Raw genomic sequence first — 24,857 nt, 5'->3', positions numbered from 1 at the left:
CTTCAGATGAGTTTTCCGTCTAATCTGAGATGGGATTAAGTCGATTAGTTTAACTATATCAGGCACTTGATTATGTCATCACCCTTAATATGAGGTTTACATGCAGTGGCAGGAGACCTTGTTAATTAATTTTACCTTAAACACTAGAAGGTCAGGCCCAAATAATTCAGCATGCAAATTTATGCAAAATAGGCAAATTAGCAAGAGACAGACAAATGAGCCCCTATGTTTATTTTATTTTTTAATCAAAAAGAATTCAGCTTTGGACAAGGAGAAATGATGATGTGAAAGGAGGCTTTTAATACTATTAGCAATGACTGCGACCACGGTCACGGTCTCTGCCATTTATCCAGCGCCCACTGTGTGTGGAGGCTGGGCTGAGTGCACCATATCCTCCCAGCAACCCAGTGACGGAGGCTCTATTACGAGTCTCATTTCACAGGTTTGGGCCCTGAAGCACAGAAAAATGCAGTATCTTGCACAAAGCCAGTAAAGATAGTGCTGGGATGAGAGCGCAGGTCTGCCTGAATCCCAAGTCTGTACCCTCAGCAACCATTCTGCTCTGCCCACTGCCCTCTTGGTTGGGCACAGACAGGAGGTGGAGCCGTTAGGTGGGAAGGAAGATGGATGCAGGGGAGGCAGTGCCTCCTGGTTGGACTCCACCCCTTGGGAGGTACCATGGGTGGGGTGGGCGGTGGGTAGAAGGCAGTGACCCAGGGGCCCCACCAGGAGCCACTCCTGAGCCATTGCTATGATCCAGTATCTGCTGAACCCGGAAGAGGAGTGTGTGGTGGGAAGGGGTTTGTGCAGGCGGAGCTGTGCCCTATTTGGCCCTGGGTTAGTAGAGCAATCCAGGCTGAGGTGTCTTAAGCAGTGGCCTGACCCCACACCGGTGCTGAATCAGCACAGGGCAGATTGAAAAACTACTGAGTGTGTAATCCCAAGAAGCTGAGCTCCTTAGTAAGGGCGCTCCAGCCCAGATCCCCAGGGAGCGCACCCCGAGTCAGGGAGTCCCTGTGGAAGAAATCCTAGGCTTCCGCCAGCTGAGTGACACTAACACCCACTCTGAGCCATCGTCTGCAGGAAGGCTCCTTCCTGTAAGTTAGCTGTGCACAGAACATCTTATATAAGGACTTTCTGACTTGCCCCAGTCAACTGCGAGCTTTGGCATCTCAAGTCTAGGACACCTTTGCTACATAACCAGGCATGCTGTATTCATCCTTCACAGCCGGCAGCCAACACAAAAAGCATCTACGGACAGGAAGATAAACTGTCGCTCGACACATAGCTAGGAAGAATCCGAGTCCACAGCGGGTCATTGCCAGGGGAGAGCAGGATGTCTCCACCATGCTCTGAGCCAAGCTGTTAGAACTGTCAAGGAATTAACTGCACAGACTTTAGAAAGCTCCCCAACCATGGTGTAATGAATATGTGGGTATCGGCATCTAAAAACCAAATTAAACATCAGCCCCCTCCCTATATCCAGAATGAAAAAAGCTCCAAGAGGGGCTTGGGGCCGCATGCAATGAAGAGGAGTCCATATCACTCGAAACATGTGCATTACACGTACTTTTTATGCCAGAAATGATCTTAAAATCACAGAATCCAAACTAAAAGACAAACTTCCCTTAAGACCAGGCAAGTGGCAGTAGCAAGCATGCAACTGATGTCAGCAGGTGCCAGAAGCATCACACATATGCTCGCATTTTATCCCCACATCAAAGCCCAGAGAGGTTAGGTGACCCACCCAGGGTTGCACAGCTAGCAAGTTGCAGACCCAGAACTTGAATCCCAATCTCATTCCCCAGCCCATATTCTTAACCACTCCATGTTACTGTCCTCTAATAAGAAGCAAGAGAGTCAATCCCTCTTCTGTGTTGTTTTCCAGCAAATTTCCAATAAGGTCTATGTGAAAACCCTACTCTTTGGCCTTTAAGAATCCAAAGAACTTGCTTTGATTATTACATAGTGTAGAAACAATCGTAGCCCCACTTGAATGATAACCAGTTCTGAAGAGCCCCCAGCGGCTCAGGAATATTACTGGATGTTCCAAACACCTGCTCACTTCCAATCCCACAGGGACAGAGCCCAGATTAAAACAGAATTGCCAAGGTTCCACTGGGCTCCTGGGTCCCGGGCTCCCATGCATCAGGACCAGAGACGTGGGGAAAGTGGCTTCCAGTCTCTGACTACACTCTTCCCCGGGTCTTACAGGACTCACCTGGGATGTGCTTGGCCCAGCCAATGATGACCACGAGCTCCCTGTCCGCCAGGTCACAGAGAGTGGTCAGAGCCTTGATGTCACCCTCTGGCATGCCGGGGGGAGGCATGGCGTAGAGTTTGTCCGGCTCAGCCACCAGCAGGTAGGAGACAATTTTAGTCACTGCAATGACCAAAGGGAGAATGTAAATGCCGGGAAAAAGAGGAAAGGGGCCAAGGTGGAGTCTGGGATGGTTCAGGAAGGAAAGTCAGGCTCCAAGGAGCCCCAGGAAGGTCAAACATGGCTAGACTCTCCCCTTCCTTTCTGATGCCATTAAGTTGCTGGCTGTTGAGAAATATCCTCCAAGGTAAGTTGCCCAGTGAATTCTTTTAAGTGGCATCTGCTTTGGGTGGGAGGTGAGGGGGCATGTTCTGGATGCTGGGCCCATGCCTTCTTAGAACCATGCTTCACTGGGAGCCATGTTCTATAAACCCCGAAGGAAAGGCCTTCTGAATGAAGCCTGAAGTACCTAACACCAATGCCAGATGCTGGTGCTGCTCTCCGTGACCCTCCCAGTGCCCCCTAACCTATCTTGCAAAGACGGCATTTCCCCTAAAGGGATGCCAGATGTTCCAGGGACAGATGCTAGCAAAAGCAGTGTGGACCGCCCTGCACTCACAGGGCTTTTTAGCAGGAGGAGAAATCTGCAAGCTCAGGTACGGGCTGCTCTCTGAGTCCAGCCGTCGCTTGTATTTCTGGCGGCCTCCACGCACTCGGTCAAGGCGCACACCTGTTGGGGAGGAAAGGGGGAAGGTCTCGGGGTTATTCGCGGACATCACCAGGGGTGTTAACACTGACTTTGGAATTTCAACAATGGCTAAATCTTTTGGGACTAGCCCAGATGGCCTTTTATAGCTGCCCCAGGGCCAGCCTCAGGCCAGGTGGTTGGACAATCCTAAAATAATTGTCTTCATAGTAATGGCTCATCCTGGTTGCCCTGAGGCCTGATCCTGACTCTCTGGATTCAGCATCCTCCAGAAATCCATCCCTGGCAACCTTCAGCTGTTAAGTCTTTCAGTTTCCAAAGGCAAAGCACAACAAAAGCACTCTTCCAAGTGTTGGGGAAAGAAGACACATTATTGCAGACCTGCTGTGAATGCAGGCAGGACTGAGTTAGCCATGGGCAGCACCTCCACAGAGCTAAAGCAAAGATTTTCAAACTTTTCACATAAGAAGCATCTAGGTAGGCATTTGTTACAAATGGCAATTTCTGGATCCCACCCTCAGAGATTCTAGATTTCAGTACTAGATAGAGTCTGTCTTCTACCAAAGCCCTCGTGGGATGGAGACGCAGGGGGTTCTGGCCACACCTGGGAAATCCATGCCTAGAAATATCTCAACAGCAGGTGCCAAAGTGGTTGTGGCCACTCCACACTGACACCCATTTCCAGGAGTGAGGCCCTATCCTAGGGAGACCTGTTATTGTCACTGGGTCTTATACAGCCCTCAAGAAACCTGCCCCGCCCCAGCTCCTGCTGTCTAGACAGACACGTTGGTACCATTTGCCTCGCAGGCAGGGCGGAAAGGGCCTCCAGCGGGCTCCTCAGCCCAGGGTACACAAGCCTATGTGTGGCCACCAACCTATGTGGCCTGACCTGAAAAACTGGGTGAGACCCATCGACTTAGCTCCAAGTGAGAACTAACACAGGAAGCAGAGCGGCTCTCCTTTCCTTACTGTGAAATGGACCTTGGCTAGAACACAGAAGTCAGAACCAGAGTCCCCAGAGGGAGCAAGCTCTGTGGCCTCAGCCTCGGAGGTGACCAGCAACATTCAACCCTCCTCCCTTCCCCAAAGGTCAGCAGCATCATATGCACAGAGACCCAGACAGCTGGTCTTTAGGCTCCGTCTTTCCCTGGCACTTCCTCCTGAAGTCTGACCCTCCTTCCATCCTCCTAGCCCATGGGGGTGCACAGAGGGCAAGGAGGACGCTGTAAGCACACCAAGCCAGGCTGCCCTGGGGGGACGGTCACTGCTCAGCATTTCAGCAGCAGCATCCTTTGCACTCCACAACCCGGCACTTCTGCACCTGATGCGGAACACGGCTGTAGCAAACTTCCTTTTCAGGGAGACAGTCTGCCCAGCATCCCATCCCTGCTTCCTATTTCAAGGCAATTCCCCTGTGGGGGTCATCTTATTGGGGAGGCAGCTGTAGTGCCTTCAGCAGGGCAAGGAGGTGGGCAGATGCCACCTCTGTCGCTGACTCCATGTGGAATATTCTCTTCTTATACAGGGCCCGGCCCTTTGTGGGTGTTCAGGTAAGTCTTGATACACACAGGAATGAATGCACCCCCATCCTTCCAACCCCTATCCAGGATGGGTGCGTCTTCCTGGGCCCCAGTAACACACTGGGCTTTCCCTACTGACTAAGTGCCCTTAGACCAGGTCTGCTCACCATCCCACTCTAGGGTCTGTCACAATATCCAATGCACCACTTGGGTGCTTAGAAAATGGGAGCTGTCATCATGACCATCACTCTTCCCCAGCACTGTGTACACCACTGGTAAGTCACATTGATAATGAGAACAACCTAACTTGTGGAGGACTTTCTGGATGTGTTGCCTGTTTAATCTACAGCTAGAAAGCAGGTGCTATTCCCATTTTACAAACAAGAAAAACTGAGGTTCGGAGAGATTTAGTAATTGCCCAATAAATGAGCTAGTATCTGCGCTCTTTGCTGTTCCGGGGTATGACCTCCTGGGGCACAGCAGGTGTAAACTCCCTAAATTTTCTCCGCTAGATCTTTACAGCACAATGGTCAATAGCTCCAACCAATAAATGTATCAATTAACAGGTTATTCTGTTAAAAGAAAATAGCCTTTTGGGTTTGATTATGCACAAATTGATACCTGGTATGAGATATGTTTGCTCTCCTCATGTCCTGTCTGCTTCTCTGAGTCCTACTCAATGCACAAGCCCCAGACACTCCAGCCCACAGGACCCAGCCAGCAAGGTCGCAGGCCCATCTCTGCCCCTTAGGGATTACGTGGCCTTGATCTCATCATCAGACGCAGGGGAGGAGGCAGTGGTAATACCCACTCCGCTCCTGCACACGGCTTTCCTGACAAATGGCATAATAGTGGGAAAATGATCGGTAAATGGGAAAGTGGTTTCAGGAGCCAGGTGAAGCCATCTCTCCCGTGGTTCTGTGCCTCCACATCCACCTGACACTTCACGTGCCACCTCTGACTCAATGGGCTCTTGGAGGACGGAGCCCAGGTCTGCCCTGTTTTCTGAGCTCTCCCTTCCCCTGCGCACTGTCCCATGGTCAGGGTTTGCCAATCATCATTTATAGGGTAGAAGGGTCCTGGGGCATAGACCTGGGACCCCCAGGCTGGGGGCAGATGGCCCCCCCACCTAAGCGAACAGCTTGCAGTACTCCCAAAGGCAGTTCACATCCTGCATGCACACTTGAAGGCCCAGTTCAAGTATTATCTCTACTGGGAAGCCCCTCCAGACAACCCCTGGCAGAGCTGGCCGCACCCTTCTTGGGTTCCCTTTTGCTCATTCTCTATTACAGCAACTCTGGTCTAAACGACTCTTCATAATACACTGTACGCCCATCTCCCTGGGGGACTGTGGGAAACTCCCAGGCAAGGACTTAACACTTATCTTTGCAGCCCAAGCTCAGCACCCAGTCCATGGTCAGTAATCAAGTGTCTGAGTAAAATGATGTGCCCAGTTAAATGAAGCCTTTTGGATTTAGCAAACAGAAGAATCTGGGGATTTGGTCCTTTCCCCAGCTTCCATTTGTCCTTCCAGCCTCCAGAAATTCACTGAGCCCATTTGTCATGAAAGTTTCTCCTTGTATTGAGCTAAATTCTGTTTCCAGATCACATCCTACCCTCCACCCCATCCAGCAAGACTATCCCCTCTTCCACAGGACACCCCCTTATGGACTTGAAAACCCCTGGACACCCTCCTTCCACAGCCAAGCATCCTTTATTGTCTACATTTGTTTTTAGGCCAGTCACCTCCTCATTGTCTATGCATTTGTCTTTATTTGATGTGATCTTCTCTGCACTGAGAAAAGTCAGCCCCTCAAGGGCAGAGACAGTGGACAGAGGTCTGAATTCCTCTGTACTTTGCTTAACTTCTTTACCAATATGTTTTTATGTTTTCTTGAATATGCTGCTCACAATTTTAGTAAACAAACAGCAGCCCTTCCCCAAAAGGTAATGGTATGGACTGGATTTTCATCTTGAGAGCTGCAGTGATGTATCATGAATCCTTTAGAAGAGGATCACAAAATTCTAACAGTTGGGTCTGGCAGACATGATTAGCTGTCTACCTAATTCTTATTCCATTCCCCCTCTTCCATGCTCACAGAACCTAGATTTTGTTCAGAGAGATAGTGAGCCCTAGCCAGTCCTAGCAATCCCGTTCCCCACTTTCTCAGTTTCTCAGGTAACCAAGGTTGGTCATATGACCTGGTTCTGGCCAATGGGATATAAAGGTATGTCCACAGTGGGGGGCTTCTGGGAATGGTTTTGCTTTTCTGATAAAAGAGACTGACATGGTTGTTACAGCTTTTTGCCTTTCTCCTGCCCTGACTTGGAGGGTAAAGCCCACAACTGTGGCAACCACCTTGCAACCATAAGGTAATCATGTGAGGACACCAAAGAACACCAGAGAAGAAAGGAAGAGCCCAGGTCCTTGCCACTGTGGCTGGTTTGCCCACGTAGTGCTAGCATTCGCCCATCTCTGGACTCCTTGTTCGGCAAAGAAATCAATCTCATTTATCAATGCTTAAGCCACTAGCAGTCAAGTTCTCTGTAACTTGCAGCAGAAAGCAATCTTCGCTGATACAATGGGCAATTACTTCTCAAATTAGGATGCTGAAGTCTTACAGACAGCAAATGGAAAAAAATAAAGGAGGGGACTTGAACCTGAAATGAGTGTTGCCTTGTTGTTTATGTCCTTATATTAGCGAAATATCTAAAAACTAGGCTCAGGGAGCATATTAAAATACTAATTAACTTACAATTACTGTCCAGGATGATCAGATTGTATCACCTTATCGATAGTTTCTGAATTTAAGAAAGCATCAATAATACTCTCATGTAAATTGTACCAGATCTCCAAATACTATAATAAATACTTATCCTTTGTGTTCACTGCTGTTCAACACTGTTTAATCCCTCAGCATTTAAGTATTCATTAACGTGTCGTGACTACTAAAAAGAATGCATGTACCTGTGGAGACTGAGTCCTTTAGCTGAGCCCAGGACCAGATAAGGACCTGTCCCCCTTCTTGGTCAATATAGTAATCCCCTTAAATCCAATAGACACACGTATAAGCAGAAGTTCACCTCTACTGACCAGTTGTTACCTGGTGCTGCCCCCGCTCTAAGCAGTGTAGGTATATTACTTCACCTCAGGATTGCAACAACCCTCTGAGGGAGCTTCTATTATTATCCTATTTTACAGATGGGGAAAGTGAGGCTAAGAGAGGTAGAGTAACTTGTCAAAGCTACGTAGGAAGGGATGCATTCTGATTCCAGATCCCAGGCTGTCCACCACTCTGTCTCCTATGTCATCCTATGTCTCTCAAAGAGCTCAGAGTCTCTGTGGTAGAAGAAAGGCAGCAGAGAGACCCAATGCCAGGGGCACATTGCACAACCATCGGGGACCATTCACCTAGAATTCTGTCTCAATGTGCCTCAGAGCACCCTGCTGCGATCTGTGCGGCCTCAGCTGAGAATAGCCTCCTTCCTTGCTGGTAGGAGGATCCTGCCCTGAGGCCACTGGAGTCAGCTTCCTTACCAGCAGCCTTCTGTGCTGGTGGCCAGGCTGGCTGTTCTCAGTTGGCTCTTCCAGTTCCACACACAGCTCTTGTCTGCCCTGCCCCCTCACCTGGGATCTCTTATCTTCCAGCCAGAGGCACTGGAGACACCACCACAGAAGGTCAGAAAGCAGGGACGGGGGTATTTATTCCTAACTCCAGCCCCTCTTCCCCACTTCCTGCTGAGCAGAAGCATGACTTTGACCTCAAGTACAGCCCCAGTTCTCCCTGGCTTCCTGGAACAGCTCATCCCTGGTCTCTCCAGACTGAGATTATTAAAAGCTCTCTCCTTTTACCAGTCCTGGGGTGTGTCACCCCCTCTGGCTGGTTCCCTCAACCCCACTCATCCTCTGTAAATAGTTCCTTCATAAAATCCTATTTGGTGGCCCTACTAGGGGACATCTGTACCTCTCTGGCCCTGATCAAGACAGTGGGGAGGTGGGCTGTGCTTGGTCACCCTCGCAAGGAAGAAGGGGAGGACAGTGTGAACAGAGGGAGTAAGCAAGTCGATGCAGAGATGCTCCATTATCAAGTCTGGATGCAGACACTCAGGGCCTCCCCAGCTGTGGCTTGCTACCTGGCCTGGTGACTGTTTTAAAAGTAGCAACAGTGCGGAGGCCCAGAGAGGTCTGTGCCTCTAAAGCAGAAGAAAGAAACACTAGCCTCAAGGTCAGGCTTGACTTATCACTTCCTATCTGAGTGACCTTGAGCATGTTTCTTCACCCCTCTTTGCCTCAACTTCTGCACCTGTACAATGGGATAATATATATAATAATACATATCTCAATTATTGTGAAGATTAAATGAATTAGTATCTGTAAAGTATCTAAAATATTGTAGATGGCACGTAGTGTGAGTTCAGGATTTGCAGATAGTAACTACTATATAGAAAATGGAGAAACAGCAAGGTCCTACTGTATAGCACAGGGAACTGTATCCAGTATCTTGTAATAGCCTATAATGAAAACGAATATGAAAAGGAATATGCATGCATGTATAACAGAATCACTATGCTGTACACTAGAAATGAACACAACATTGTAAACCAACTATACGTCAATAAAAGCAAAGCAAAACAAAACAAACCCCACTTCACCTTCAAACTGTTCAGTATCGTGACTTTATTAAGGTAAATATTCTGCTGTGACATTGCATTTACAGTTCAGCAAGATGTTACCATTGGGAGAAACTGGGTTAAATGTACATAAGATCTCTCTATATTATTTCTTTCAACTGCATATGAATCTACAATTATCTCAAAATAAAGGTTAATTAAATTTTTAACTACTTGTGGAAGTGTAAAATGGTCCACCTGTTGTGGAAAGTAGCTTGGCAATTCATCAAAAAGCTAAACAGAATTATCATGTGACCTAGCAATTCCATTCCTAGGTCTATACTCAAAAGATTCGATATCAGGACCTGGAACAGATACTGATATGCCAATGTTCACAGCAGCATTATTCGCAATAGCCAAAAGGTGGAAGCAACCCAACTATCCACTAACATACAGTGTAGGCTTATACATACAATAGAATATTATTCAGTCATTAAAAAGAATAAAGTTCTGATACATGCTATGACACGAATGAACCTTGAAAACATTATGCTAAGTGAAATAACCCAGACACAAAAGGAGAAATGTTGTATGATTTCACTTATTAAAAATAGCTAGAATAGAAAGAAAGTAAATTGGAGGTTACCAGGAGCTGGGGGGAGGGGAGAAAAGGGGGGTATAATGAATACAGTTTCAGCTTGGGATGATGAAAAAGTGTTGGATAAGTGGTAATGGTTTCAAAACACTGTGGATGTGCTTAATACCTTTGAATTGGACACTTACAAATGGTTTTTAAAAGGTGAATTTTGTTGTATATATTTTGCCACAATTTAAAAAAACAAATAATGCAATACACCTAAAACCATTGAATCGTACACTTTAAAATGGGTGAATTTTACCTCAATAAAGCTGTTAAAAGATTTTAAAAAATACTTCACCTTTCTCTGGCTAGTGGAATTAAATACCATAAAATGTGTGAAACACAGCAATGTGCTTAGGATGCAAGTGGCACTCAGTGGTAATCTCTTTCCTTTCATCTACCTGTTGAAAGTGGAAGCGTCTACCTTGAACTGCCAGCTTTCTTCATGGGAAGAGAAACACATCCCCTTAGTATAACTACTATAGGTCAGATGTAACTTAAACAAAAACTCTGAAGTAACTAGGGTTCAGAGAGGTTGCATAATGTGCCCAGGGGTACACAGCGCCAGCACAGGTGCTCTCTTGAATATGCCAACAAGGCAGAGGGGCCACCTGTGTCCAAAACCAGGACCACAGGTGGACCCCCACCAACCCCCAGCAGTCTCTGTGGCGGTGTCCCCATATCCGCAGTGTCCAATCCCACTTCCCAACTCAGGCATAGGAAATGGTAAAGAAGCTGCGGGGCTGCTCTGGGGAAGAAACTGCTTGGGAGGAGAGGAGCGGGGCTTCCCAAAGCTCCCAAGCCCATGCCCCATCTGCTGACCTCTCCAACCCACCGCAGGCACATGAGAGCAGCCAGAGCTGGCAGCCGCCACGTCCTGGATCAGATGTCCACTTGCTGCCTTGATAAGATCGGCCTTCTGACTTTTTTCTTAATGGAAGTAAAATAATTCCTGCTTCCCTCCTCCCCTCTTTCTTCTCAGTTGTCCTCCCTAAGCTGGACAAGAGCCCAGCCTTTTGGAAGTAAAAATAGAGTGTGCAGGGGCGGCAGAAGTGGGGGGCTGTTTAAGTTTCTTTCTTTTATTCCAGGCACTAAAAATAACCAGTTAAAGCTCGGAAAACCGTGGCCCCACACCTGGCCTGCAGCCTGTCCCAGGCGCTGCCCCTGTCACATTTCTCTTCCCACAGGAAATGCTCAGACCAGGCAGAGAGGGGCAGGCTCTGAGCCTGTGTCCTTCTTTGCCTCCCCTGCACAGCTGCTGTCCTGACACTGCAAAGTTGTCACGGTCAAGGCCCTTCTCCTCCCCTTACCTAGAAATACCACCCCCATCCCCCGCCACACATACACACAATTTAATGTCCTTGGTTTATTAATGATGTGTGCAATGCTTCACAGTTTACAAAGCTATTTCCGTATCTCATTTCATCTCTGTGTAACAAAATTGAGGGAGGGAGAGTGCGTACTTATTATTATTTCCATGTGCAAACTGAGGGCTTGGAAAGCTCCGGTGACTTGCTCAGGGTCACGCATCCAGGAAATGTTAGCGGGAGGAGCTAAACCTTAATCTCTACGTCCTGTCTCCTTTGCCCTGAACTTGAGACCACCCATCCTGTATGATCATCAGAACACCCTGAAAACCGCTGAACTACACAGACCTTGAGGATTTACACTTAGAGGTTCTGAGTCGATAGGTCTGGGGTGATATCCAGGAATGGATAATTTTGTAAAACTCCTGTAAATGATTCTGATTACTTGCAGGTCTCGGGAGCCCCACGCTGGACCTATTTTATACCATACTTTGATCTAACAAGTGTTCCTTCCAGGAGATTTAGGGATTGACTCTCTGCCTATAAGTGCTACCGAGCTAGAGCTGACCCAGCTCTAGAAAGAGGAGAAAACCATCCCAAAGGTGGAATGAGTACTCTGGGCTCCTGAGAGCCCAGGGGTGGTAGGTCATGTGGGCAGGCTGATGGGCACCCCGGCCCTGCTCCTGCACAAGCTGGGCTCCCTTCAGCCACCTGTCCTGTGGGGTTTCTAGGGGACATGTGAGCTCACCTTGCTGCCTCTCAGAGAGGACAGCTATTTGGGGCTGCCTCTTATCCTGGCACCATATTATAATGGTGAAGAATGCCTCACACCTGACTCAAGAGAAGCTGAGAGAGAGATATGTGGGTGGACAAACACACATGCCACCCCATATTCCAGAGCTGTGCCAACTGCTCCAGGCTGGCTGGGTAAGCTGGTACCAGGTGGTGAGGTCCTGGCCTTCTGTCTATTAAAGAAGTGTCCACTCTTGCGCTGCTCCCTCCTCTGGACCCTTCTCACCCAGGGCACCATGTCCCCAAAGACATTTTGGCAATGTTGTGATATGCCTGCATCCTCAGTGGCTAGGAAGTCTCTAAAACTGAACACCCAACCAGGAGAAGCTACTTCAGCTCCGCCTCCCCTTCCTCTCCTACCCCCTTTGAGGGACGGCCATAGTCTTTGCTACTCATCAAGGCAGCTACAGTGAGTTGGAACAGGCTTCTCAGAAGGAATACTTGAATAACCAAGGAGACTAGATTCCACCTGTTATTCACTCATTTATTTGCTAGCTGTGTGGCCTTGGGCAAATCATTTAAACTCAGTTGCACTAGATCACTCACAGCAAAAAGCTGTCAGCTGTGCCACTGCCCTCCATTTCCCAGTCTGTGGCAGACATTGCTAATCAATCATGGCACTCTTGCCTACTGATCCCAGGCACTGCCTAAGAAGCCTTTCAGTCATGCATACTAGGCAGCCGCTCCCCACCCTAGGGCTGACAGTCCAACTAAAAGCAATTTGCTATCCGAGAGTCTGGATGGAGCCTGAGGTCCTTTCTACCTCTCAAAGGCCAATTCTGCCACAACAGGTCTTCATCTGGCTTCGAGAACTGCTTAGCTGGGCTTCAGAGGCTCTGTGAAGTTGTCTTCAAAATTTTATGTGTAGGTACTTGTATATGTTTTATGGTAGTTTTCAATGGATTTTCAAAAGAATCTGTAAGTACCTAATTCAAGAACAACTTGTGTTGTTCTATCAGAGTGAACAAGTATACAAACAAACAAATGGATAAATAAGACCACTTCACCCTGGGAGAGATCCAAAGAGGAACTAAACAAGGGGATATGATAGAAAGTAATGAAGTGGGAAGAGAGGACTTTCTGAGATGGCATTTAAGTTGAGGCTGGAAGGATGGGGAGCCCGCCACGCGAGAGCATTCCAGGCAGAGGGAAACACCTGAGGGCCATAAGGTGAGAAGGAGTCTGTCATGCTTGAGCATCAAAAGTAAGCCGGAGAGGCTGGAGCAGAGTGGGTAGGAGTGAGGGGGCAGCGGAGGAACCGTGCGAGCTGGCACTGAAGAGGTAGGGAAGGGCTGGCTCACGCTGAGACAGGCTGGGACCTGGGACCCTTTGCTGCAGTGCCTGCACCTTGACAAACATCTCCTCAAGCAACAGAATACAAAGAAACTACAAGGAACCAACAATAACTGCCTGTATGCCCAGCTGGGGCAAATTATGAACAAGATGCAAAAAGACCAAAAACCCAACTGCCACTTCTGAGGTGCTGGGAGCAAAAGCAGGGTACTGCGGGTGATCCCAGCACACAGCACCACCAAGAGAGTAGGTAGACCACCTAAGCCAGCCCTCTGGCCCGACCCATTGATTAAGGAGTCCAAGAACCTTGGTCAGTAATAACGCAGGGTCTTGAAAACCAAAGTGTTTAGATTTACTCTAAATGCAATGGAAAGCCACTGAATGATGTGAAGCAAAATGACAGGATCATATTAGTGTTTTAAAAAGACTCTGACTTCTGTAGGAATTGGATTAAATAGGACCAGGAGTGGAATCAGAAGTCTAGTTGGGAAATTGTTGCAATGATCTGGGGAAAAGATGGTGTTTCCCTGGAGCAGAGGCATGGCCATGGAGATGAAGAAAAGTGGGATGATCTGAAGTATAGTTTGGATATTGGCTCAGGAGGAGTCCAGGATGACTTCCAGGTTTTCTTGAGCAAGGGGTAAATCAGGATAACATTCCTGAGGTGGGGAAGCCTGGGAGTTGTGGAGGAAGGGGTGGGACAAATCTACGGTACCTCTTTAGATGTGGTGGATCTGTGATGTTTCATAAGGGAGCCAAGTGGAGGTGCTGGTAGGGCAGTTAGGTACTGGAATCTAAAATGAGGTCTAAGATCTAGTCTTGGATCTAGGAAAGATCACCTGCAGGGTGCAGGGGAAGAAGAGAGCCTGGTTCCAAGTCCCAAATAACACAAAAGTGTAAAGGCCAGGAAGAGGAGGAGTTTGCCTTGAAGTGTGGTCAGAGAAGTAAGGAGAAAATGAGGTAAGTGAGGTATCAGAGAAGCCAAGAGAAAAGCATTACAAGGAGGGCTGGCCAACTCTTTGAAATACTGCCAGGAGGCTGAGTGAGCAGAAGACAGAGAAGTACCAGGTTCGGCAACTCAGGCGCTGTGCTCATGGAGCAGACTGGGGGTCACCAGCTCATCACACTCAGAAGTCACCTCCAGCAGGATCAGAGACATACATGAGAAAGGCAGATTAAGAAAGCATCTTTATAGTTGTAGGTTAGGAAAAGATTTTTTTTTTAATGACACAAAAGTGCAAACCATAAAGGAAAAGACTGATACAAGAACCTCATGGTGCAATGGTAGCTTATCTGACTCCAGACTGATATAATCAATTTACTAAAATTAGTAAGTTCTTTTCATCAAAGGACTCCAAAAAAGAAGAAAGCTACAAATGAGATTTTTACAACACCAGCAACTGATAAATGACTAATAAAATGACCAGAATATATAAAGATTTCTAAATAAAGTGGAAAAACTGGGAAAATGATCAAACACCTCACAGAGCACAGCCCTGTTACTCATTTACATGTTTGTCTATGGCCTCTTTCACATTACAACAGCAGAGTTAAATAGTTAAGACAGAGACTTTTTGGCCCACAAAGCCTAAAATATGTACTATCTGGCTGACTCCTATAATACAGAAATGAAAATAAATGAATTACAGCACCATAGCACTCATCTCAGAAATACTGATTAAAATAATCAAGATGCAGAAGAATATGTATAGTCAAGATTCAATTAAAACTAAAAAAAATATGCTTAGAGATGCAAATATACAATAAAACTATAAAGAAAGGCAAGGGAAAAGAATGTGAAATCAGGATAATTATTGCCCCTGAAAGTGATGACTGTGGGGACAGGCACAGAGGGAACCTCAAAAGTAAGGGTAAAATGTCTTTTTCTTAACACTGAGTGGGAGATATCAGTATTCTTCCTACTTTCCATGTTTTTGGCAAGTAATAATGCCTGTCCTCTAAAATATGTCATTCTTTTTTTCCGTATCAACAGTTTTAGCTGGACATATGGCATCTCAGCTAAAGACTACAATTCCCGGACATCTGTGCAGAGCGGTGTGGCCATGTGACTAGATTCTACCAAAGGGCTGTGAATGGAAGGAACCTGTACCAGTCCGGGTCCTGCCCTTCAAAGGATCTGATGTAGGCTCGTCTTCCTTTTGGCTGTCTGGGAGACGGAGACAACTGGGTCCACAAACACAAGCCACTTGTGAAGGATGGCAAAGCTGCCAACCAGTTCTGGATCACCTTTGACCCTTGGGACTGTTATATGAGAGATGGAAGAGCATTAAAATTCTATCTTGCTCAGGTTTCTGAGTTTTTTATTTTGAGGGAAGAGGGGAGTCTCTGTATAGAAGCTTAGCCTTGCCTGAACTGATATAATATACTATAAATATTTTTCTGGATCTACTCAATGCATACTTTTTAAGAAAGTTTGTTTGTTTGTTTGTTTTTGTTTGTATTTTTAAATTGGATGGGGTATAGAAGTGGATATAGTAACTGCTATCAACTCTTCAGGGGAAGTTTGGTTGAGAAATGAAGCATGGTAAGGTAGCAGTAGCCGAATGGAGATAAAGAATCAAAATGCAGTTGTGGGTTTTTTAAATTACATTTTGTTTCTGTGCTGATGAAAATGATCCAGCAGTGAGGAAGAGTTTGACAAGGCTGGAAACTGACACGATACTATAGGAGTAAAGTCCTTGATAAAGAAAGAGGAACGTGATTCAGAGGACAAGCTGGGGAGACTGGCCTTTGATGGGAACAGAAATATCTCTAATGGGCGGGGGACAAAATAAGCCAGTAGGTTTGTGGATTCAACAGCAGGAGGTTTAGAGATTCCCCACTTGACTGTTTCTATTTCCTCAAGAAAATGTGAAGCCGGGTCATCAGCTAAGGAGTGGGGACAGAGGCTCTGGGAGATTCAAAACTGTCTTCTGGAGCACAGAAAACCAAAGATGTAGCACAGTGTGGGGCTTCTCAAATCAATAACCAACATCTTACTTTGCGGTACAACTCTAGGGTTTTCCCTGATGAATCGGGAGCAAGATGAAATGGCCACTATTATTATTCCCATTTTAGAGAGGAGGAAAGGGAGGCTTAAAGAAGTTTAAGTGAACGGCCCAAGGAGCTGATACATGGTGATGCTGGGCTTTTACCAGCCAGTAAGACTCCCGAACCTGTTATCCAACGTCTGACGCGCCGAAACCCTGATGGACAGTAGTAAGGGCCCAGCACAGACAAGACCATCTCCTGTGACTTTATTCAATCAACACTTCCCCAACCAGAGGTCGTCAAGTCATCGCGCCTGAGTGGTCCAAGGTGTGAGGCCACATGGGAAGATCTTGTGGGCGGTCAGACACGTGTGTGTGCGTGCATAGTGGTTCGGGGGATACAAACAGCCATCAGAGTTCTTGGGCTGTAGTTCAAAGCTATTCTCTAAAGTGCTCAAGAGTTGTTTTGTTTCAGAACACTAATGTATTTTGGAGAAGAAAAAGAATTTTTAAAGGCAAGTCATCTCTCATCCTCCTTCTTCCTGCATAGGGCCAGGGAAGTGGTATTTCTGGCATTGGCTAGAGGCGGGATACTCTATAAATACAAAGCCATTATATCCCATGCAGCGGGAACCTGATCGGGGCCTCCTTTTAATTTCCTGACATGAGCTGGCCACTAACCCAATTACCCAGAGTCCCTGGAGGAGCCCTCTGCCTTCCCAACAAGCACAAAGAGAGTGAGGGCATATTGTGCGGATGTCAGCCTGGCCTTCACTGAAATCAAATATCTTTTAGAAAACACTTGGGGAAAGGCAGGCAAGGGGCTGAGGGGAGGAGGAAATGGAGCGGGACCGGGAGGCTGGTGGCCTCAGGGAGGTGAAGTGAGGTAAGGAGAAGTTTGCAGGGACAATCTGTGTAGGGGGAGTTGCTGAAATCACAGACATGGGGGTGCCTGTGGAATGCTGCAAATGGTTTTCCAGGTTCTCCTGGCTTAGAAGCTGTCAGGCCACACCCTAGTCAGGTTGCAGAGCCCACCTGTCAGGGGAGAGCCTCTCCACCATCCTCCCAAGGGACCCTCTCATCCTCATTTTAGACCCTAGACAGGGGTCAACCCAAGGTGAATGCCACCTCCAGCAAATCCAGGAGGAAAATCAGGGCAGCTGGACACCAGGATGCCAGGACACCTGGACACCATCTAACACAATGGCTGGGCTGCTGAAAAGCTGAGCGCAAACGAGCCTGTTTGAATCAAATAGTATTTTTAATGTGCCCAGGAAGCTGACATCTTAAAGCAGCCCCACAGTGCATCTTACCAAGGAGTTGACCCATCTGGTCTTCACCTTGACATGGTGATGGAGAGCAGGTTTCAGCCACCCCTGCTCTCCAAGTGAAGAGGTGGTCGCCCAGGCCCGTGAGAAATAATATACACAGCAAGGATATCTCAGAGCCACGAGGGGAACACAGGCACCGATTCCCAGCCCAGAGCAGATTTTGTATTCAGTTTCTCATAAAGAGAACAATCGCTTTTCCCCTGAAAGTACAGATTTTTCATACACTGGATTTGCTTGATGCGAGATGGACCCTTGGACATCACCTATGTTCCACAGCCCCTAGCAGCCTCAGCAGAGGCAGCCAAAGAAAGCCCCACTTCTGACCTTTTCCCTGGCAGTGGTTGGGCCCCCAAAATCACAGGGCAGTCTCTCAGGTCATTTTACTTAAAGGAAAAGCTGTGCAAGGTGTCCAGAGCTGCTGGATGGAAGAGGGAAACGGGGTTCTGATGTGTTGGTGAGATGGGGAGGAGGCGGAAGCCGGCCTTCCATTCTCCCCTTCCCCAGCCCCCTCCCCCTGGAAGACCCAGGACCCCAGCCCCTGGCTCCCCAATGCCCAAGGCCCACCGTGGAAACTTAAAGATGGGGAGCAGCCCCAGGGAAGGTTGGAGCCTGCATTTCAGAGTCAGGTCAGAGTCTGAGGGAGACGGAAGGAGGCAGGGAGCCTGGGGGCCTGGGCTCCTGCATATGGAGGGGGTGGGAAGCAGGCACCCACACAAAAGCAGGAGACAGGGCAGCTGCCAAGAGCCCCTGCCTGGCAGGGACCCAGGCTCCTCAATGAGGCACGCTCCTCCTAAGGGGCCAGTCCCCGTGGAGCTTCAGATCCCGGGATCTGGCCAAGGCTCTGTACTGCAGGGACAAGATGAACTAAATGGAGGCGCTCAGAGCCTTTCTGTCATCTTCCCCACTTTGAATTTAGCTCTGGGGGAGGTACAGGGCCAGGGAAGGGAATATTCTGGTGACTGCCCCTCCTCCTAGGGCAGGGCTCCTGGGGGGGCCTCTCAGGCTGGGCCCCAGTTAGTTCACCTCAGCAGGTGCATTTGGCTTCTGCCAACAGCCAAGGACGCCCTCGTTAGAGGCTGATCTGCACCAGTCCTGCATCCTGCATCCTGCATCCTGGGCCAAAACCAAGGCTTATTTACAGCAGGAGTGGTCAACACTAGGGCCCACCCTGAATGTCCTCCCTACCTGAGACATGTTTCTCTTGGGCCCGCATGCCCCAACACCCTAAACCATCATCCTGGGACACACAGCATCCATCTCCTTTTAAGTGGCTGGTGGGGGTGCCTGGGCTGCTGCCGCCAATGGATTGTGCCCTTGGCCACCTGCTTCTCTGCCTCTTCGGATCTCCTTCATCATTCCCCCTTTCTGGGGGGCCATCAGGAAGTTCCTCTACTCTCCTCCCAGCACTGGGTAGTCCCTAAAGAGACTCCATTCAAGGGTGCAAGATGGTCCAGGAATTCTGAGTGGCGGTCCCTACGTTCTCCTCACCTCCCTTCTCCTCCCCTGCTCTTTAGCTCACAATCCTGGAGTTGAGGGGAGGTGGCCTGGGGTTGAAAGCCTCCCCATCCCTGACCCATGCCTCCGTGAAGAGCAGATGCAGCACAGAGCACAGAGCACGGAGAAGCTCCAGGCTCTGGGACCAGCTCCCGGCAAACCGACATGTGACTGATGGTGGGAGAATCATCTCACCCCAACCCTGTTAGGACTCAATTTTGTCACTCTTCAAATTCAGGGGTATATTGATAGCAATCAGCTTCCTCTGCATTATGTTCCTCCGATGCTGTGAAGTAAGGAAGCCAAGAGAAGCTACACCCTCCAACCAGGAAAGGCCATTGGGTAGCTGCCCCCACCCCTTGAGTCAGTGTCTTTACACCCTGCTTCCCAGAACAAGGTGGCAGCTCCCATCCTTACAAACTTAAGAGCAAGGAATCTCTCCAAGGTCTAGAAAGCCTCAGGTTGGTCCCCAGCAGCACACAGAGGGAAAGTTGAGAGACCAGCACTAAGGCACACTTCTGAGGGCCTTTGTGCCTCAGTTTCCTCATTTGTGAAGCCCAGGATGCTCTGGAGAGCGGAAAGAATCTGGTGTAGGAGTCAGGGGACCTGGTTCAGCCACTAGCTTGGGTCACACCTTAAATAGGATAGACCCAAATTGGGTAGAATCAAAATGAACCAACACAGTCTTTCAGTAGCTCCAATACAGCCCATTTTTAATCTAGAAAGAGGGCTGTTTCTTCGGTCCATACCCCACCCCTCCTCATGGAGCAGCTGGCACGTGTCTAAGAGCAGAGTGCCTTCTCCATCTCAGAAGGGTTACATGAAGTCATGAGTAAGAAATGCAGTTCAAAGGCCAACATGCCACGTGGACACAGGAGTGTTTGAACAACTGCTTCAAGGGTTTCTGTTTTACACGTGCAGACCCCAGGCTGACCTGAGGGGAAGGGGGGAACCTGGAATGGAAAATGGAGGGAAGGGGCCTCTGATTTCCACATTACAACATCTGAGTTGTCCTACTGACAAAGCATCTTAAATTTGAACCCTCTTTCCCAGAGGGTGCCTGAAGTGGGGATGGAACGAGTGCCTCAGGGCTCTTAAGGCTGGGCTGGGCTCCAGAAGCTTCCAGTGAAGGCCAGCATTCCAGTCCCACCCCTTCCCCTTTCCTCCCAGCCCCTCTTGATTAGATAATCTGACCACCAGCACACACCTCTTGTCCTGCCTCCTCCCATTTCTGGAAGGATCCCAGGGCCCAGAATCATGAAAATTCATCTATAAGTATTGCCACTGGCTACCTTGAAAGGTGGGGAAGGGGAAACACACACACACACACACACCCATCTCCAAAAATGATACTGAACAAAAGTCATCACCCTGAGCAGATCCACAGGGAAGGTGATGGAGACAGAAAGCTATCCTAATAACGAAGCCACAGGTCACTTTAAATGTTCCAGTAGCCACACTAAAGACGGTAAAAAGAAGCTTGTGATATTAATGTCGCAATGCATTTTGTTTAACCCAGCATATCCAGAATACTATCATCTCAACATGAAATCATTTAAAAAAGTATTATTACAATATTTTATACTCCTTTTTATCATCTTAAAATGTCTTGAAAATCGCGTGTGTGCCTTACACTTAGAAGGCGTGGCTCGTGCTGCCATGTCGGACGGCATAGTTCTAGAGGAGGAAGGGAGGCAAAAGGCAGAGAAAGGAACAAGAAGAGAGAGGACGGTGGGGACAGGGAACCGGGGAGGGGAAACATTCTCCAGGTGACAGCCATGTCCTGAGCACCTGCTGGAAAGCAGAGGCCGTCCTTGGCAGGTGAAGGGTACGTGATGTGTCATTCTGGGCCTTAATGTCTTTGCACTGCCACACTCCATGGGCCACTGAGGGGTAATAAGGCATCTCAAGTTTTCCTTCCCCGGGTGGAGAGGAGGCTGACCCCAGAGGAGGGCCCTCCCCAGAGCGCCAAGCCAGCTTCCTAACGCCCAAGTAGGGTCGCCATTCCCCAAAGGACTCTTCACAGAGAACTTCCATTCCCTGCCCCCAAATGCCCTCCTGAGGGCGTGGAGAACTATGTGGGGGCTGGAGGCTGTATACCTGCTTGCAGGGTGTGTGAGATGGGTGCCCCGGGGACGGGGCCTCCACCTGGGCTGCACAGAGAGTCTGGTAGGGTCTGAGGACCCCACAGACCCCTGTGCTTGTGCCCTGCCCTGGGAGAAGGTCCACAGCTTGCTGGCATCTCCCAGGGATCTGAGACTCTCCTTGGGAAGAAGAGCCTCACCAGGACCCAGCCTGGGTTCCGCCTTGCGCGGCTAAGCGGGGCCTCTTACCTTCCTTCAGCATCCCCACTTTGAGGCATTTCATGAAGCGGCAGGCCTGGCAGGACTTGCGCCTCCGTTTCGTGATCTCACACTCGTTGGTGGCCGGGCAGCTGTATTCAATGTTCCCTGTAACCAGACACAGAAGGGTTGCCAGGTGCTGTCCAGGGCCCCCACCCACTGGCCAGAGGCTGGATGGGAACTAGCCAGCTGGACGACTACTTCCCCAGCCCCGAGGTTCCCACAGGGCAGTGGTTCTCAAAGTACAAGGTGCTCCGAGGTGCTCAGAGTGTTTCCATCTCTCTTACATATAGAGTCCAGTGCCAGGGTCAGGTGGGCCAGGCAGCCACAGTTTTGAAGCCATCACTGAACTGGGACATCAAATTTCACTGAGCTGGCATTTTATCCCAGTGCTGACCAGAACCTCAGTGTGGCCCATGGGCCCTCTGCCTGCAGCTGGGGCCCCAGCTCATGGGAAAAGCCTATAGGCAACTCTGAGCCCACAGGGACCAGGGCCTGCCTCCCACATCCCACAGCAGAGGCCCAGGCCACCCAGCTTTGCTGACCTTGAGAAAATCTTTCCTACCACTGAGCAGTTTCCTCATCTTCAAAACATGATATCTACTAAATGAAGGATTAAGCAAGATCATGTATTTAAAACTGCTTTAAATATTGTAAAGCCCTATCAGTGTGAACTGGTTCATTGCTGCAGAGGGACTATGTGATTCGTTTTCCATGTCACCCCTTAAACGGGTGATAATAACGGCTTCCATGAACCTGACGCCAGTGGGCTGTGGGCACCATGAGGGCAAGAGTGTGTGCTGTTCACCACAAAATCTCTGTCGCCCTGAGGTCAGCCCCTGCCACACAGAGGCGTGCAAGGCAAACCTGCTGAATGGATAATCTACTGAATCTCATAGCAATTCCATGAAGTAGGTATACTACCGTCCCCATTTTACAGATGAGAAGCCTGAGGTTTACAGACGGGTTACAAGCAATGTAACTGTACAGGTCTTATGTAGCTTGACCTTCAAATGCTCTGGGGAGGCCGCTGCCTTTTTTCGGTGTCTCTTCCTGAGAAGGCTGACAGGGTGGTGGGGACAGGCCCCAGCTGCCTGCCTACTGTAGGGGCCTCAGTCCTGTGCATTCTTAGCTGCCTAAACTCATGTTGCAAATGTGCACTGTGCATCTATCACATGCCTGGAGGCCAAAGGAAAGGCAATGGGGGGGGAAGAGGGAGTAGAACTGGTGATGCTGGAGGAAGGGGAGGCAATAGGAAGATGCAAGTGCAGGACAGTGGACCACAGTGCTGTCTTGTTTTTATTTTGTCTCCTCTGCCGCCATCCCAGTCAGTGTGGTGGGACTGAATCTGTGGTTTTCCGAGAACAGACTCCAAACTAGTACGAGCCTTCCATCCCCACTCCGACCCGGGTCCCCACCTCCTTAGGGGGCAGGTAGAAGTGACAGCCCAGCATGCTGCCTGCCCGGATTACCCACCTTGGCCCAGCTCACCCAGCTAGGACGCTGCCTGGTACAGAGCAGCCTCTGAAAGGCCACTCCCAACCCAGGGACAAGGCTCAAAGGGGCAGCTTCAGGCTTGCCTGTCCTCAGGATCTCCCCACATCACCCGTCCACCTTAGCAATAATAATGGCCACCTTTATTGTACACCAACTATGTGCATGATCTGCCTCAGCTCTCCCAATCCTCTGGGACTCACCAGTGCCCCATTTCACAGACCAAGAAACCGAGATTCGAGGAGCTGAGGTGAGTTACCCAAGGCCACAGAGAGCCCCTGTGCCACCCCTGCACCCCGACAAGGAGCTGGGGGACAGCTTGTGCTAACCCAGAAAATGAGGTGTCTAGAGGAAGGGGAGGAGGGGCTGTTCTCAGGTGTCCCTGAGCCTCAGCCTCCCCGGGTGGCATTTGGAAACCACCTACCATTGGATTTTCTGAGAACAAGCATGAACCAGGTTCCACTACTGATGAAGTGCTTAGAAGTGATGAAATTATGGAGCCCCAATTACACGGTGCCTAATTGTACTGAGTACTCACGACAGCTCAGTGAGTATTCTGATCCTCGTTTTGTGCTGGTGAGAAAACTGAGGCTCACAGAGGTTGATTTGCCTGGGGTACCTCACAGATACCTCCCTCCCTCTCTCCCTCTCTCCCTCTCTCTCTGAAGTCCAGCCAGCAGCACCTTTCTGCAGGGACCGGGGCTGGAGGTCATCCTTTGTGCTGTAGGAAGGAAGTAAGAGAAAGGGGAAGGAATAAACATTCTGTGAGCCCCTACCTCTAGTATCTAACTCTAACCATTTCTTAGGTCACTCTGGCTCATGTGACTTCTCGGGAAATAATTTCAGTATTCACATAAGTGTGGTAAAATTAAAAAGAGAAGCAGAGAGGAAACCCCATACATCAACGAATTCATCCAGGTCCATCCTGGCTTGGAAGGCTCTGGAGAATTTGGCCCTGGCTCCTATCCCACCCACCCCCCACCCCCACCCCAGCCTCAACATCCCCATTGTCTGCATAATTATCAGTTCCTGGAACTCAGCGTTACCTCCTGGGCTCCCAGGCTTTTGCTGCTTAGAATAAGCACACTCTGCTCCCTCTACCTCCTTGCCGCACCTCCAGATCCCCCTGGGGAAGGTGCTCCTTCTCTCCATCACCTGTGTTGTAACTGTCTGTCTCCTGCTCCCAGACCAGCTCCTCTCCGCAGTCCCAGGGCCTGGCACACGGCAGGTGCTCAGTGCACACTGAGAGCTAACAGCTGTGGTCCTACTTCTCATGTACTGAATCTTTAATTTTCCCAGCAGCGCTGGAGGGAACAGCTTCCTCTCCACCTTACAGATAAGAAAGTGGAGCCAAGTCTAGGACCAGGCAGAGCAAGGACTTGAACCCAGGTGGTCCGGTTCTGTTCTGCATGACTGGGCCGTGAGCTCACAGGGGCCTTCTGGCATGGGAATTCGGGCTGCCTTGAGATACCGCTTGCAGGCGGCTAACCCTTCACGCTCACTGGTCTCAGCCCCTCGGCCAGCCTGCCAATCCCTTGAAGGATGGATCCCAGATTTCGCAGGGTTGTCGCCCCAGCAAGGGGTCACTGTCTGTTGGTTTGGCGTTGGTGCTCTCCCAGGACAAGAGACCGAGCATTAACAAGAACCTAGGGATGTTCTTGACCCTTTGTGTGTGTGTGTGTGTGTGTGTGTGTGAGAGAGAGAGAGAGAGAGATCTAATTTTATTTATTTATTTTTGTTCCTTTCAATTTGTTTTATGGCCCCAGCGGCTGGCTGCCAGCAAAGCCAGGCTGGTGGCCTTGCCTTGTAATTTTTGTAAGTGCCTCCTTGATAAAGTGATGAGATTAATTCATCAGAATTCCTGTGGTCTCTGGAGGGCAGTCTAGGAGAGCGCAGGAGCAGGGATGGGTGTCTGTGGTATGCGCGCATGCACGTGCACGCACGCATACACACACACACTTATACACACACATTCTCACCAGCAGAGTGGCAGGGTTGGGGCTGGGCTCTCACAGGACAGGGACACAGCCAACTACTAGCGCAAATTCAGAGTTCTAACCTGGGAGTGTGCCTAGTA

At 49.1% G+C, this 24,857-nt stretch overlaps 1 protein-coding gene across 8 annotated transcripts in view; it reads right to left on the bottom strand.

Moving 5' to 3' along the window:
• ESRRB (estrogen related receptor beta) overlaps positions 1 to 24,857 on the bottom strand; it is a 155,788-nt gene that overhangs the window by 13,959 nt on the left and 116,972 nt on the right. For all 8 annotated transcript variants that reach the window (XM_014559166.2, XM_032482424.1, XM_032482426.1 and 5 more), the window contains 3 exons: positions 21,278 to 21,394; positions 2,880 to 2,990; positions 2,222 to 2,383 (listed from right to left, as the gene is read on the bottom strand). In XM_014559166.2, the coding sequence (XP_014414652.1) occupies positions 2,222 to 2,383; positions 2,880 to 2,990; positions 21,278 to 21,394 (390 nt within the window). The remainder of the gene's footprint in view (positions 1 to 2,221; positions 2,384 to 2,879; positions 2,991 to 21,277; positions 21,395 to 24,857) is intronic.

The sequence above is a fragment of the Camelus ferus genome, chromosome 6, assembly GCF_009834535.1.
Source record: "Camelus ferus isolate YT-003-E chromosome 6, BCGSAC_Cfer_1.0, whole genome shotgun sequence".
Lineage (NCBI taxonomy): Eukaryota > Metazoa > Chordata > Mammalia > Artiodactyla > Camelidae > Camelus > Camelus ferus.
Note: the sequence above shows the minus strand (reverse complement) of the source record. Positions and strands in the feature narration are given on the sequence as shown.